General features: G+C 38.9%; 1 protein-coding gene across 2 annotated transcripts; it reads left to right on the top strand.

Moving 5' to 3' along the window:
- The first annotated feature begins 514 nt into the window (after positions 1–514).
- On the top strand, positions 515–15,021 carry LOC128014460 (treslin). Of its 2 annotated transcripts, none has more exons than XM_052598051.1 (22): positions 515–1,631; positions 1,721–1,973; positions 2,642–2,868; positions 3,210–3,438; positions 3,552–3,696; positions 7,281–7,417; positions 7,550–7,741; positions 9,166–9,311; positions 9,613–9,713; positions 9,845–9,935; positions 10,085–10,167; positions 10,257–10,484; positions 10,561–10,648; positions 10,729–10,801; positions 10,884–11,021; positions 11,101–11,191; positions 11,314–11,372; positions 11,459–11,587; positions 11,720–11,862; positions 11,976–14,001; positions 14,089–14,202; positions 14,506–15,021. In XM_052598051.1, exons 1-22 carry the CDS (start codon positions 945–947, stop codon positions 14,598–14,600), a joined length of 5,475 nt encoding a protein of 1,824 aa, XP_052454011.1. In that variant the 5' UTR covers positions 515–944; the 3' UTR covers positions 14,601–15,021. The 2 variants fall into 2 exon arrangements, with proteins under 2 accessions (XP_052454011.1, XP_052454010.1); XM_052598050.1 differs by having other exon boundaries at positions 518–1,631; positions 14,503–15,021.
- The last annotated feature ends 661 nt before the right edge of the window (positions 15,022–15,682 follow it).

The raw sequence follows: 15,682 nt of genomic DNA, 5'->3' as shown, positions 1-15,682 counted from the left end.
ACATTTACATTTAGATTTAAGATGAAGATTTAGATTAGAATTTATTTAGATTAATTTAAAATACTTTATTGTAATATAGTCATATAGTAACAAATAAAAAAATATATTTTAAATTCAATTCTTAAAAATATTTTAAGTAAAAAAAAGAAAAGAAAGCTTCTTTTTAGTAAATCTTGCACAAATGTATTTGTTTTGTAGTTAAATCTGACCAAATCTGTGCTTAGAAAAAGCTACATAACTATATAACTACATTTCTTTCTGTGGTATTCCTTATAAAAAAATACACTTACGTTAAATAAAGTTGTTAATATAACATTGACTTGTGTCCAGTAGATGCCAGTAACAAGCGAATTATGCTCTGCATATTAGTCACGAGAAGAAGCTCTTTTTATTGACCTGACTGTGGACCAATCACGGAGAGAGAAGCGATTGACGTCTTTGGATTTCTTTATTGCTGGGGCTCTCTGGTCCTATCACACGACGAGAAATGAATGACGTTTTTAAAGTTCGTTCGTTCCAGCCAATGACATTCATCGAATTCTGAAGCGCGAAGAGTTTAAGGCAGGGAGAGAAGAGAGCGATGGCTAACGGAAACTCTGAGGTGTAACAAAACAATACTTTTAAAATGCTATTTTTTATAACTTTCCGTTATCATTAATTGTACATGTATATGACTTAATTCTTTTTTTAACTGCTTCGTGTTGTTTTAGCTCAATGGCGACAGAAATCATGACTCGTGTTGAGAAAAATAGCGTACGTGTGCGTTCGTTCCCAGCAGCTGCTCTTGAGATGTTTCTTGCTTAGCTTTTATTGACGTTTTAAAAGACGAGACGTCATGTTTAGCGTTTGTTTTCTTTGTCTAGCTTAGTTCTAAACGTCTATAAGGGTTACATTTGATCTCTGGAGGCGGTAGTGTTTTGCATGACAGCTCTTTAAGTCCAGTTATGGCCTCTCAGAATGTGTTTTTTGCTATCGATGTGGATTATCGACCAGAAGAAACCAACAGCACGATTAGTGCCTATCAAAACCATCTCAAACAGTGGATACTAAGAGTGCTGCTCGGTTTGGGATACAAGTATGGGCTGGAAAAAGTGCGATGGGGTTACAAATTCTTCCATTCAAGGACTGTGAAAAGTGCAACACTTATAACCAGAGGATCTGATTTCAAGGAACTCCAGGAGAAGGTGTTCAGTGACTTCGAAGAGGAGCTGCTTGTCAAGTTCAGTGTGGAAGGAAAGTCGCCCAAAAGTCGGGAAAAGTCCAACAAACTGAAACCCAGCCCGGCTAGTTGTGTCCAAAATGCCTTGAAAGAGATCCTTCTTGACTTCCAGTGGGACAGACCTGATCTTACATCTCCCACCAAGGTCACACTGAGACCGAGAAGGTCAAGTCGAAGTGCCAGGAATATCCCTCTGCAGGACTATGACATGTTAAGCATTGACAAAAATGTCCTTTTCGTTGTGTCTCAATGTCCACGGTCCAAAGCAGAGTTGGAAGACTACTTGTCCATCCGTAAGGATGACAGTAGACTTCATAGAGACATACATGAGCAGGTGCTGCCCAAAGGTCTGATAGATATGCTTATGCAACACAAAGTGTTGCTTCATTGGGCTGATACAGGTATATTTAAGGTAAGTGGTGCTCTTATAGAGTTCCTATGTTTAATTGGGGTTCATATCAGTGTTTTTGACTACAGTTTATTTATTTATTTTTTATCCAGGCTAATCATGTGGTGGAGGACTACACTGGCATGGAGACATTGGCAGAGCTTCTTGGGCAGGTTGGTGGACAGGTGGTGCCCATGCTGTCTCCTTGTTTGCCAGTGATGGACCGTCATTCTGATACAAGCCCTTCACTGGGTTTAGGAATAGATGCCTTTCCTATAGATTCAACCAATAGCTACCTTGAGTTTTCTGAAAGAATACACCGACAAGTCTTTCCCCCTTTGGGTGGATGTCTTTCCTGGATTGCAGGTAAATAATAAAACACACAAGGCCAAATAATCCTAGTTAGGATTTAAAATGTTTTTTTTTTTAAAGTCTCTAATGGTCACCAAGGCTGTTTCTTTGATTAAAAAGGTAATATTGTGGGATATCATAACAATTTAAAATAATTATTCTCCATTTTAATATACTCTACAATGTAATTCATTGTTTCTTGTGAAGGCAAATATTTCTGCAGTATTTCTTATCAATGTTAAAATGATTAGAGCATCCAGTTAAGCGGTTGAAAACTGCTTCATGTTTTGTAAAAAAACAGTGACTTTATTCAGGATTCTTTAATAGAAAGTTAAAATAAAAGCATTTGAAAAAAAATATTTTGTAACATTACAAATGTCTTTGTCACTTTTGACCAATTTAATGCATCCTTGCTTAGTAAAAGTATTATTTGTAAATCTTACGAACTTTTAAATAGTAGTGGATCACATTTTTCACAAAATACTAAGCAGCACAAACAAACATTTTCTTGAGCAGCAAATGATTATATTAGAATGATTTCTGAAGGAACATGTGACACTGAAGACTGAAATAATGGGCTTTGTCATTCATATATTTATATATAACGTGTGCGTACAATACAGGTTTCTAGATATATTCTCCAAAGTGATCAGTAATTGTAATTTTGTATGTTTTTGTGGTAGATGGGAACAGGCAGTCCTGTAGTGTGACTCTGCAGCCGGTATCATGCAGGCAGAGGTTTCTGCGAGCTCCTGTGGATGTGTTTCTCAGAGGTGTCCTGCAGGACCTGGACACCATCTCCCTCTCATGTTCAGCCTCTGAAAGCTGGATAATTCAGTGCACAGATGCTGAACTGGGTCAGGTGGTTTTTCAGCACTTAAAGCAGCTGTCTACTGGAGGATCTGCCATGGTAAAATGACTTGATCTGTTATGTTGTTTAATAATAGGATGATTCCAGCTGTGAAATATGATTGCAGTCACATGCAATGCTGTTTTGTAATAGCTAAAATACATGGGCACCTGTATATAGACACCTACTCGACATCTATGCCTTTGGTCCTTATAAGGTTGTAGGTCCTTAATGTATTGCATGGTCTTTTGTTTTTTGCTTTGTGTTTACAAGTGTTCTGTAAGTGTTTACATTGTTCAAAGATAAAAGCAAAAAATTATGAATTGTCCATGGTGGGTGATTTAAAATTTTTTAAAGTTAAAAAATGTGTAGAATAATATATTTTTTCTTTATTTACACAGCTAGCAGAAGTGAGTGAAGGAGGTGTGGTGTGTTCAGGGGTGCTGTCGGTGCTCTCCTCCTGTATGGCTCAACTCACTGTCCTTCAGCCGCTGGTTTCTCAGGAAGACCAGCTTCTGCCCAAACACGTTGTTCCCTTGGACAGCACAGACATCTCCAGTGACCTACCTGATGTTGTCAGCAGTGTCCTCAATGTCATGTATGACATCATGAAGGATGAGGATTGCTCAGGTGTTTGGTTTTTTCCTGAAATAATCTTTGTTTTTTTGTGCTTTGTGCATATAAACAGACAAACACAACCTTTTTGTTTCTAACCTTAAATATATATATTTTTTGGTTTCCAGATCAAGTAAAGTTGCCGTTTGTTCCTGATTGGGCCAATCAAGAGCTCAAGCGGGAGTCTTGTTTAAGGAGAAATGGGCTGGTAGAGGGATGGTTTCCTTTTTCTGACCAGTCAGGAATCAGCTGCCATTTAATGGAATCGATGAGGTTTGGAATCTTTCACTCATCTTTTATTTGACAAGATAAGGGCTGCCCAATAATGGATAAACTGATCATAGCGATTATTGTTTGAGAAATTTATTTTTTACTTAGCACAATAATTTTACTTAGTACAATTCAGCTTGTATGCATGATTTATTGTATTTAGTTTTCAGATAATTAGAACTTTTTTTATTTTTGAAAAGAATGTGCATATGCATAGTAGCCAGATTGCTGAAATTAAAGCTGCGGTAGGGAACTTTTGACGCTCTAGCGGTTAATAAACAGAACTGCTTGCGTCTTGCGGAAGAACATCGTAGCCGGAACTACTTCTCTCTGTTTATGTCTATGAAGAATCACAAAGGTACTGGGTTACACCTCCGCGGTACCCCCGAAGCAATCTAAAATAGTCAGAATATAAACACTTATTATAGGTGCACCCTAGTGATTCAGGACAAGCTAAAAACACGGTTTGGAAAATTGATTCATGGTGTACTCTTATTATATAAATTTTTCTACATTTTGAACACAAACAAAGTTACGGACCGCAGCTCTGATTGGCAGTGGTTTCAAAAGTATTGGCATTCATTACTCAAGTAGAAGTATAGATACTAGGGTTTAAAAAGACTTTTGTAGAAGTTGAAGTATCAACTCAAGCTTTTTACTCAAGTAAAAGTGTAAAAGTACTGGTTTAAAAAACTACTTAAAGTATAAAAGTAAAAGTAATGTAAGGGAAAAAATGCCATTAAGAACAAAAGCTTGGGCCGTGCCACAGGGGCCTATTGTGCACTACCCCACCTCCTCAAAAAAAACATTTTTCTAAAGGCCATAATGACTATAATGTTATATTAAAATGTTCATGTTGAAAAATTTGGGATGCACTATAGGCTACCTCTTTCAGCCGCATATATGCCCATTGAAAATGAATGCATTTTAGTACAATGCAAATACATTAAAGTACTAGAGATATGATGACTAGTTGCCAGTAAGTATTGTTATGGTGCAAAAAGTCAAACTTCAGAGGCATGTCATCAATAACCTTTAATGGAATGTAAATGTACATCCAAGCTTAGCTGCAGAAATCTCGAGGGCAATGGACAAGAACAGTGGTGCAGGCTTAGTAACAATTACACTTCTAAGGTTGTCTATATACAATAAACATTATAGTGCTGTCAAAATGAATGATCAATCCAAGTGAGTAATCAAAACTAAAAATGAAAAATAACTCATAATCCTGATACCTTCTTGATTGATAGCTTCTTGTATTCGGTACATACGTCTGCTATGTCCAGTGTGGGAGGGGTAACGAGTTACAAAGTCGGTATAGCCTACTTATCACAACATTGTCAATCGCGTCATCAATCGCAAACGATAATTTATTAAAAAGTCTCGCTACCGAACTACCTACAATAGCTTAATTTGCGGAGGAAGAAGAGAAAGTACTCATTTGGTAAATGAGCCAGTGAGAAATAATAACTTTTAAGTAAGGTCCAGTGCCTTTTCGATACTTTTATAATGGTACCGGTGCCTAAACCAATACTTTAAAAAAAAGAACCACAAAAAAAAAAAAAACTATGGATAACATTACAGAACATTACAAATATTTAAAATAAATCCATAACTTTCACCTTGGATGCTCTCATTTTCCAAGATGTGCCTCCCTTAATCTAAGGCTAAAAAATGTAATTTACAATCTGGGTCATTATTTAATACAAAAGCACACATAATGTTTGTACTGTATCTCTGTCACTCACTCTGATATTTAGTTAAAGGGGGGGTGAAATGCTATTTCATGCATACTGAGTTTTTTACACGGTTAAAGAGTTGGATTCCCATGCTAAACATGGACAAAGTTTCAAAAATTAAGTTGTACGTTTGAAGGAGTATTTTTGTTCCAAAAAAACCTCTTCCGGTTTGTCACAAGTTTCGGAAAGTTTTTTTCGAGTATGGCTCTGTGTGACGTTAGATGGAGCGGAATTTCCTTATATGGGTCCTAAGTGCGCGCTCTTCTGCCGGAAGAGCGCGCGCTCCCGTATAGCAGAGCACTGAGAGGCTGAGCACAGCCTGATCAGAGCGAGAGCGTCGCGAAAAGTCACTAAAGAAGTGTGTTTTTGGTTGCCAGGGCAAGACAACCCTGCACAGATTACCAAAAGAGAAACAGCATTAAGGGACCAGTGGATGGAGTTTATTTTTACAGAGCATCAACGGAGTTGTGCAAGTGTTTTTGTTTGTTCCCTGCATTTCGGATTGCACATCGTTTATTTCTTAAGGATAATGCAGTCCCAACAGAAAAGGGTCACGATCGTGTGTTGGAACCGCATGCGGTGAGTAAAACTCTGTGTTGTTAACTTAGCTATCAGCCTGTAAGCACATCAAGTAAACAACATGCGATGTTGTCATCAAACTGCACTTTCCACATGTACAGCTTAAAAAAAAAAAAAAAAAAAAAGCACAGATACGGACATTCTAACAATCTATCGATAAACACACACACCTTGTGTCCTCTGTCTCTGTTTGAGCTCACGTCTGCGGATTGAAGAGCGCGCTGAAAGACTGAGAGGAGACCGGTCTGATGCCGGTTTCATATGAAATTTAAGCGAACTGACTCTGAGGCGATCGGATACCGGCTCCATACCCAACCCTACTTTTAAGAAATATATTTTTTGTTAAAAAAAAACAAAACTGGCTATGTCCTTGCTGGAGTGTGATGTGATCTGTGTCATGTCCAGGTGCGATGGATCGCCTACAAACCAATAGGGTGTCGGAATGGTATATGTTTATACTTCTCATCCAACCACAATCCAATTCACTCCATCCGGATGGCGCGATTTACCTGGATAGGGTTTATTTTATTTTATTTTTAATGATGACAAGCCGGAATGAAAACAAGCCGAAATGAAATAGCAGTAACGAAGCTATTTTTTTAAATGTAAGGAGTAGAAAGTACAGATACTTGCGTGAAAATGTAAGGAGTAGAAGTAAAAAGTCGGCTGAAAAATAATTACTCGAGTAAAGTATAGATACCCCAAATTTCTACTTAAGTACAGTAACGAAGTATTTGTACTTCGTTACTTGACACCTCTGCTGATTGGTTATTTTTTACCGGGAGCGATGGTGTTCCTGCAAATGGCAATAGGACCACTGGGAGGAGCCAGAGGAGCTTGATTTTTTTCACAGATTATCTGTCTCATATTCTACTGTCAGGACATAATGACAGGTTTAACAAATATGTAAAAAATATATATTTACAAAAGTTCCCTACTGCAGCTTTAAGTGATACTGGACAGAATGTGTTTCCATTGAAAAGAAAAGCTGTGACTGGAGGATTTGAACTCTTGATATCTGGCAACCCTGAATATTAAGGCTTTATATAGGTTTTATAAGGTTTAATCCGTTTTTTATTTTATTTTGCTTGTTTTGTTTTATTGCATATTTACATCTATGTAACTGATTGTAAATGCACAACACAACTCCTGCCATGAAAACCTCAGCTGCTAACATGGTGTTAAAATTGTACCCCCAAAAAATTGCACATATTATATTTGTCATGGGCTATTTTTATTCTGGTACTAAAAGATGTCTTACATGTACAGGCTCCTGCATGCAGCTCCAGAGGAAGAGGAGAGGGAAGAGGAGTACTCCGATACTCAGCAGGAGATCACTAGCAGTCTCTCAGAGCTCTATCAGAGCAGCACAGCTGGATCCAGTGGCAACCTGAGGTCCAAAAAACGTGAGAACAAAATCAGACTCGATGAAGTGATTGATGCTTTATAAAATGGACTTAATATTTGCAGTGGGTTTGTTTGCCTATATCATGAACAAGTTTATTAATGTTTTTTTGGCCTAATTTGCTCTTTTTCAGGAGGTACACAATGCACACCAGTAAGGCAGAAGATGAAGACTATGAGTCGCTCTCTACAGATGCTGAATTTTGCTCGCTTAAATGTGAAAGCACAAAAAACTCAGGGTGATTGCAGCTCTGCTGGATCTGTCAAAGGAGCTGAAAAAGGGGGCAAGAGATGCTCTGGGGATCGAACCAAGCCTGGCCTCTTGCGTGAGTATGGAGTCATTTATTTAAAAAAAAAAAGCCTTAAGTTATAATGTCCAGGGTTTAAGATCTCCATGAAGTAAAAACAGGACTGTTTTTAACTTTATTGTAAATATTGTTAATTAGGGGTGTGCACGGATAGTCGAACATTCGAATATTCGTTCTGCTCTTATTATTCGATTAGTAAAAATGATATTCGAATAATAAAAAAAAAAGTTCACAATAAAACCTAATTTGGTCACTTTCTGTGATTTTTTACACGGCATATTTGAAGATGTATGCAACCAAAAAATAATTAATTAATGAATAAGGGGCCATTCACATATCGCACCTAAAAACGCGTGGAAAACGCTAGGCTTTCTCCTTCTTTCCAAAGCGCTCGGGCAGAAGCACTCCTGAGGCGTCTGCCATTGGTAAGCAACAATGACGCGCTCTCTCCTTGAAGACGCGGAAATTTCAGCAAAGGATAAATGGATTTGCAGCACAAAAATATATCTTTCAGTAGCTCTGTTACAAAATGTATTTCAAAATGGCAATCCATATACAGCTATGATAAGCTGTTCCTTCATCTTGGCTGAGCTTTCAACGTGGTTGCGGGAAAGGATGAAGCTGAATGTTTAGTTCTTGTCACATGACCCGCGGTGTGCTTGCGGCTCTCTGAAAAGTTGAGATGTTTTTAACTTGATGCGGTGGTCCGTCGCTTCCATTATGAGTGCGCCTACATTGGAAATAACAAACTTGTGATATGTGAACGGCCCCTAAGAACTGTGGTCTTCAACAGTACTTCAAATATGCCATGGAGAATGACAGAAAGTGACCGAATTCAATTACATTGTTGCGGTATCTCTCAAGCAACGAATAAACACCGCTAACTTGGAGAATGCAGTGAAAACTTCTCTTCTCGCATCTGCCCTACACCCTCTGCACAAACATCTCCGGTTTCTTGATGAAACTTTTTGAACATTTTCCTTGATGCGAGTGGTGCAGATGCGTTTTCTCCGCGGTCGGCCTTTCCCCCGATCATGTTTACATGCCTGTGTTTCTAAACAAGAAAATGTAAAACAATAGAAAAAAAAGCAAAAAAGATTTGCTGACAGTTTCAAAGTTAAGTGTAGGCTACGTTCTACAATAGCCTAAATGCTGCAGGCTGCTTTACGTTTTTTCTTTGTTCACTTTTTTTGCTTTTAATCTGTACTTTTGTTTGTTTGCATGCATTGTTAAAGGTTTTCAGCTACAAAACACGATGTGTAATGTTCAAGCTTATTGTGTGTAAGCTTGTTCAAAATGACGCAAACAATAAATGTTACTGAAAAAATTAAACTTAATTTAAATAAACAAATATTCGTTTTTTGTGAGCTCAGATATTCGAATGTTATATTTATGGAAAATGCCCATCCCTATTGTTAATGATGTTCATTGACTCAAAACAGATTTCAACAGTGAGGAAGAGCTGCTTTCCCACCTGGGGCTCACTTATCAGAAAGCTGTGGAGAACAGATCCGTGTCTGTTCCCTCTCAAGTCCAGGATATGCTTTCAGTTGTTAATGCATTCATCAAAACTAACACTGATGTGGAGGTGAGCCAATGGAACATGTACATTAAAATCATACAGCGGTGTTGTCTGGTTGCAGGTAACTGCAAAACATGGTCTCCATGTACATGTTTATAATGAACTCTGTTCGCAAAAGATCTTAGTCTAATTAGTTAATTCTGTGTTTCCAATGTTAATATATATGCTTTTTATGATATGTGTATTGTTGATATGGTGGTTTATTGTATCATATTAGTTTAGGGAAGACCAAAGTCATGTAATGATTTAGGAAAACTGATATGCAACTTTTTTTATTTTAATTGTACATTTATCCATTTCACACCAGGCTTCATTCTTGGACTCGGTGCAGAACCATCTGTTGAAATCCTGTCAGGCTATTCGTCAGCTTTACGGAAATTCTTCAGATGAAGAGAGTAAAATCAGGGAGTAAGTATTCAGACCAAATTAAATCAGTGTCCAGATGAATTGACCGTAAACTTGGAATATATCTTGGAATATATATCTTTATAAAGGTAATTATAAGGTAATGGACTTACAAATCATCATTCTTTATACAGATGCCAGCTGCAAGCAGTTCTCAGACTTGAATTGTGCAAACAACCAGAACAACAAGAAGATGAGGAGGTTTTGGAACAAAGAGTTGAGGATGTAAGGAGACGATCAACCTTTAAAAACTTATGATGTCATAACTAATAATTTAGATGTAACTGTATACATAAATTTTCTATGGTTTGTGGTTGTTAAATATGATGTTTGTAACTTTTTTTTTTTTTTTTTTTTTATAAACCCCTTTTAAGGTGGCTGATATGCTCCGGATTATCTCCCGGAGTAAAGATGCCGTTTACTTATCCAAGTTCATGCAGGATGAAGTTCTGCCAGTGTAAGTTCTCAGCAACACAGGAATATTCATTAAAATGCAATTTGTAACCAAACGCAATAAGATGTGATCTCTGATATGGTATCTCCCAGGTTCCTGAACAGCATCCCTAAAGTCCTGGCAGATGTCTACCACAGTTTAGGAACTCAGTTGCCTGAGGCGCTTGTTGCCATCCTGCCCTCTGACTTCTTCAGTGATGAGTCTATGGCTAAGGACAGTGTGTCTGCTAGACCTTCACCTTTCTCCGCCACACATAGCAATGTATCCAGTGTCGGGGATCATCTGGAGGAACTCCGCAATCGCTCTGCTAAAAAGAGGAGGTGATTGTCATAGAAAAAGAACGTGTGGTTATATCAACTGCTTTGTGGTCAAATAAACTCTCCTCTCTTTTTGCAGACAGAACATGCTCACACGCCACAAAAGCATGACTGAGGCTCCTCAGGCACTTCGACAGATAGAAATGCCAAGAAAGTCCACACGGCTGGTGAGATTTCATTGTTTTTATTATATTACTTTCCATCTTTTCACAAACTAAAATACTAACTTGCCTATTTTGGAATACAGGCAAAGCCGAAACTCTGTGTGCAGGTAGAACAACCTGCTGTGAACGAACCACCTCCAAAGCAAGCAGTTCAAGGTAATTGGCCCATTCCATTTTAATCTTCATGCTGTTTTAAAAAGTTGTGATCTGTTGTTGCACCTTTTTCTTCTGTTCAAAGAGGTAACAAAGGTAAGGAGAAATCTTTTCAACCAAGTAGCCATATCGCCCTCAAAGAAGTCCAAAATGCCACGGAGCCAGTCTGTGTCAGCAGTAGAGGGACTTAAGAAACGCAAGCGTTCACATATGGATGACGATGGTAATTTTTCTTTTTGATAGTGAGAAATTGTTTAATGTAGTGTGTGAACTTGAACCTTAAAACTTTAAACTAATTTCAGAACGATGTAGTCTTCTCACAAAGAAAGTATCTGAAACACCATTGCATAAACAGGTGTCCAGTCATTTTCTTCAACGGCAAAGGACTGGCAGGTGAGTGATATGTCCTGATTTTTAAGTTGTTATATTCGTTTAGTGGTGCTTAATGATTGTAAGGAATCCAGTTTGAAATTAAAAATTTTGTTTTTCTCTTCTCTTGCTCCCTTTTTTTACAGAAGATCTGGAGAATCTGGTGTGTGCATTATTGAAGAGTCTCCTGTCAAACCAACTGCTGGTTAGTGTTTAAGATTTTGCCACAATATCAAACATAGGAAGAACACTTACTAATAGAAAGTACTCTGATAAATATTTGGTTCTTAGACTTGAGGAGGAGCCCAAGATTTAAAAGCCTTACCAGAAGACATTCCAGTGTATTCTATTCAAGCTCACAGCCACGTTCCCGAAACCTGGACCGTGCCATCTCCTCCTCTCAACTCTGCCACTCTGAGGGTAAAGTGTTTCAGTAACGCAGGAAAAAAATAGGTGTCATCAAGTTTCTGGACATAAAATGTTTAGGTTTTGAACATACTGTCAAGGTGTATGCTTGTGCATTCTCAAAGTGACCCTGTATTCATTTTGCAGGAGGATTCAATGTTAGTTCTGTTAGGTCGCCGGTTCGGCTTCTTTTTGGTGCTACCCAGTCCCCTAGTTGCCTACGGCAAACAACAGCATCATTCTCAGATCAAAGCAGCAAAGAGTTGTCACTTAGGTCTGGAATTTTTGAGGTAATATCCCTTTCAGTTTACAGTTAATTAAAATGATATGAAATGTTGAAGGAGTATTGAGTGTATAAATCCTGTCATCTATTTAGCATTAATGTGATACATTTATTTTGCAGAATCAAAATAAAACTCCACAGAAGTTAAGGTCTGATCCAGTAGGATGTTCAGTTGGGTGCAGAACACCTCAGTCCCCAAGAACTCCAACCCGGACAGTTGGAGAGAATGGGATGACCCTGAGAGGGAGCCCTTTTCGGTCACCTGCTGCGAAGAGTCTAGTGGTAGACACCCCCAAGAAAAGTCCACTCAAGGGGATACTCAAGACCCCAATGAAAAACCTCTTGGATTGTGTTTCTCCTAATGGCGCTTGGCTGAGAAGCCCAAATGGTAGAACGCCAAAGAAGAGTGTGACATGGTCTCCATCTCCGCGGAAAAGCCGGGTAGAAAAGCCAATCAATGTGCCAGAGTCTATGATGTTTCCAAAAAGATGCTCACCAAGACTGCTTACACCTGGCAAGAATAGCAGCCCAGAGGAAAGAAATGTTTTCAAAACACCTGACAAAATGCCCCAAAGGAAATCCAAGGAATCTCCTGAAACGATGCCCAGGACACTTGAAATCCTTGGAAATGTTGATCCAGAAACATCCAAGTCCATTACAAGATCAGAAAAGATGAGGAGGACACTGAGCTTAACTTACAAAACTACCAAAAAGTCTGGCGAATTTGCTTCCATTGATTCACAAGAATATTATTCCAAGCCATTTTCTCTATGTGCTTCACCATTAAAACCAAATATACAAACTCCCATAAAAAACCCCAGCCTAACACGCAGGATGTCCACTCGCTCTGGTAGAACACCTTTAAAAGAGTCCTCGTTGCCTCCTAACAAGTCTCGAGACGTTGCGGGATCTAGCCCTTCACCTCATGAAGGTCTGTCTGCAGCAAAATTAAGTGCACCACTATCCTCTGGTCCCCCTAGATCACGTATCCGCCAGCAGGAACCAACTAGTAATATGGGAGAATTTCCACAGGATAACAAAATGATTGGGCAAAACGAGATCAACCATGGAAAAGCAGAAGAAGTGTCATCTTCAGATTCCCAACAGTTTGATTGCTCTGAATTCAGCATTACCACAGATGATGAAAGCATTGAGATATCTGAGGCCTCTGTGGTGAGGACCGAACTCACAGGGGGCATTAAGATGAACATTGCTTTCTCAAGGAAACCCTCTAAATCCTCTGAGGTTTTCGAATTTAAGGGAAAACAAGCCTCCCCTGCCACTACCATAATGGGCCGAAGCTATGGCTTTCGTCAAACTCCAGACCGGCGCCAACGAGAAGCGGAAGCACGTCTTGGATACTCCTCTGGAACACCAAAGATCTCTACCCCAAGAACACGGCGAAGTCCTGCATGTGGAAAGAGGTTAATTCCTCAACCACTTACTTATGAAGTGGAGATGGAGATGCAGGCGTCAGGCCTGCCTAAGCTAAAGTTAAGAAGGACAGATTCTTTCGATTCCGGTGAAGCACCTAGTAGTGCAACCAAGGGTGTGGCCTCACACCTTGTACACCGTAACATGTCAAATGTGAAGGCACCACAAGTTGACAGCTCACTTGGACAATGTACTAGACATCCTGGCTGCATATCACCATCACTCTGCAGTCAAGGAACCCCTGCCAAAGGTACACCTGGGAAGGGTGTACAGACATACATATGTCAGTCGATCACTCCCACTCATTATCCAGCAAGTAGCCAATCCCCATTGGCATCCCCACTGACTCCGTCTCCTCAAAGCAGAGGATGGTCGACCCCAGAGAACCTCAATAGTTGGCCTCGTAAGAAAAGAGCTCGGATCGAAGCTTGCGGGAGCAAAGAGCAGGTCATCAAAGGGATCCCGCTCCTGGAAAAGCCTGGGGTGTTGGAGGACCCAGAACTTGAAGGTGTTTTCTGTATTCAAGGGGTTGAAGAACTCAAAGAGTCACTTAGCACCCCAGTCAGTCAAAGAAAACTGGGTTTGAGATCAAGCCAGGTTATAGACCATCAGTGCTCACCGGAAGACATGGATTGGACTGAGACTGTGGTTCAAGACTGTGATGCTAAAGACCCTACGAAGTCTGAACAGCCTGCATGGATGGGCAGAAAAAGTACAGTAAAGCTTGTGTGCAATTCATAGCTGGTTTCTTGTGTTTTTGTAACATGTTTGTAAACGTTGTGGCTTGAACCTCTTTCAGCGGACACGCCTACAGTAAAGAAACCTGTGTCAGCGAGTGGAATCTTTGCTCTCACTCAGTCACCTCTTTTATACAAGAAATCAACTGTAATCAATGAAGCAACACAACGAAATGGTGAGACGATGAAAAGTGTATGTAGAGCTATAGGTCAGAATAGATGCCTTAATTAGACATTTTCTGCATTATTTGCCTTAAATTAGTGTAGCACCTATTGCATGTGCTTCGATAAATTTAGCTTTGGAGCTCATGCAAATTATAAAAGATGTTTTCTGATCTCAACGCTCATGTTTTCTTATAACAGTTATCTAAATAAACCTAACAAAAAAAAGTGGCTGAGGAAAATATCAGATCAGGTTTTGTTCATTTTTTGTTCAGTGTTTCTTAATAATAACAACAATATATACTTTCTTCCAGCAGGATCAAAGTCTGAGCTGGATATCTCTCCTCTTTGCCAGTCAAGAAGGCGAAGGACACCTAGTAGGACGTACACCCGAAAGAAACTTCTAGACTAAGTCTGTTATTACAAAAAGTACTTTTGGTTGCCTTGTCTTGCGCAGTTGCTTTTAGAAAAGCAAAAGCTTTTATACATTTATTGTCTGTTTTAGGAAACTTTATTCTCATTTTCTTGTATAATAATGCATTACCCAATATTGTATATTTTGTATTATACACTGTATGTCATATGGCATATAGCAACTGGTCTGAACATTTATTGTAAAAATAAGGTGGAAACATTTTTCTTTTTAATTTTTCAGTCTAATGAAATCAAGCTTTAATTGCTCGTTTGTTAGTGATTTATTTATTTGTGCTGCTTGTTCTGTCGATTTTTTTTTTTTATTGAAGCATGCGTTTGGCAGCTCACTCGCGACATCTTTGTCAATGTGAATAAATGTAAATGTAAACAGATTATTTTAATAAATACTTGTTATTAAACCTCTGCATGCCACTTGAATCAATGATGGTGTTTTAGTAAAAAATCAACATGCTTAATAACCAGCTCAAAAAGTTGAAATGTTTCGCATAGAAGGGGTTTTTAGTCTTGATGTTAGTATCTCAGTTGTGTTTATGCTTAAAGGGTTAGTTCACCCAATAATCAAAATTACAGGGCTCTCAAGTCTCACGCATTGGGCGTGAGACTCACGCATTTCAACCCGTTCACACGCTCACACGCCACACCTTGTATTTCTCACGCAGAGACATTACGAGGACAACGCCCACCAAGTTGCGGCGCTATTTTTTTAAACAGTGAAACAGGTAACGTAGAGGAATCAAGTGAGTTCCCCGAAGGCCCTGACACGCACCTGCTAATCGAATAAAAAAAATATAGCTACCGATCAGCCAATCAGAAAATAGCATTGCTGTATCCGGGTAAGATTTTTACAGGCTCGTGTGCAACACAGATCCAGACGCTCGCTGAAGTAGGTAACGTTACGGTTACAGACTTGTCAAGACAATGACACAGATTTTCACTATATGTTTTTTTTTATCAATATATTAATTTAACATTTTTTAAAAACAGTCTAAGATATGTTTTGGTCTGATGGTTATTATGACCCCGACACGCACGCAATTTTGGCCATTATACGTGGTCGGC

The sequence above is a fragment of the Carassius gibelio genome, chromosome B25 (assembly GCF_023724105.1).
Source record: "Carassius gibelio isolate Cgi1373 ecotype wild population from Czech Republic chromosome B25, carGib1.2-hapl.c, whole genome shotgun sequence".
Lineage (NCBI taxonomy): Eukaryota > Metazoa > Chordata > Actinopteri > Cypriniformes > Cyprinidae > Carassius > Carassius gibelio.
The sequence above is the reverse complement of the archived record's forward strand: the minus strand, read 5'-3'. Positions and strand labels throughout refer to the sequence as shown.

Excerpts from the sequence above, each read along its gene's own strand:
- LOC128014460 (XM_052598050.1), top strand. The coding sequence starts at position 945 with ATGGCCTCTCAGAATGTGTTTTTTGCTATCGATGTGGATTATCGACCA. Across the intron at positions 1,974-2,641 it reads ATGTCTTTCCTGGATTGCAG|ATGGGAACAGGCAGTCCTGT; the intron begins GTAAATAATAAA and ends TTTTTGTGGTAG. Across the intron at positions 9,936-10,084 it reads TGGAACAAAGAGTTGAGGAT|GTGGCTGATATGCTCCGGAT; the intron begins GTAAGGAGACGA and ends ACCCCTTTTAAG.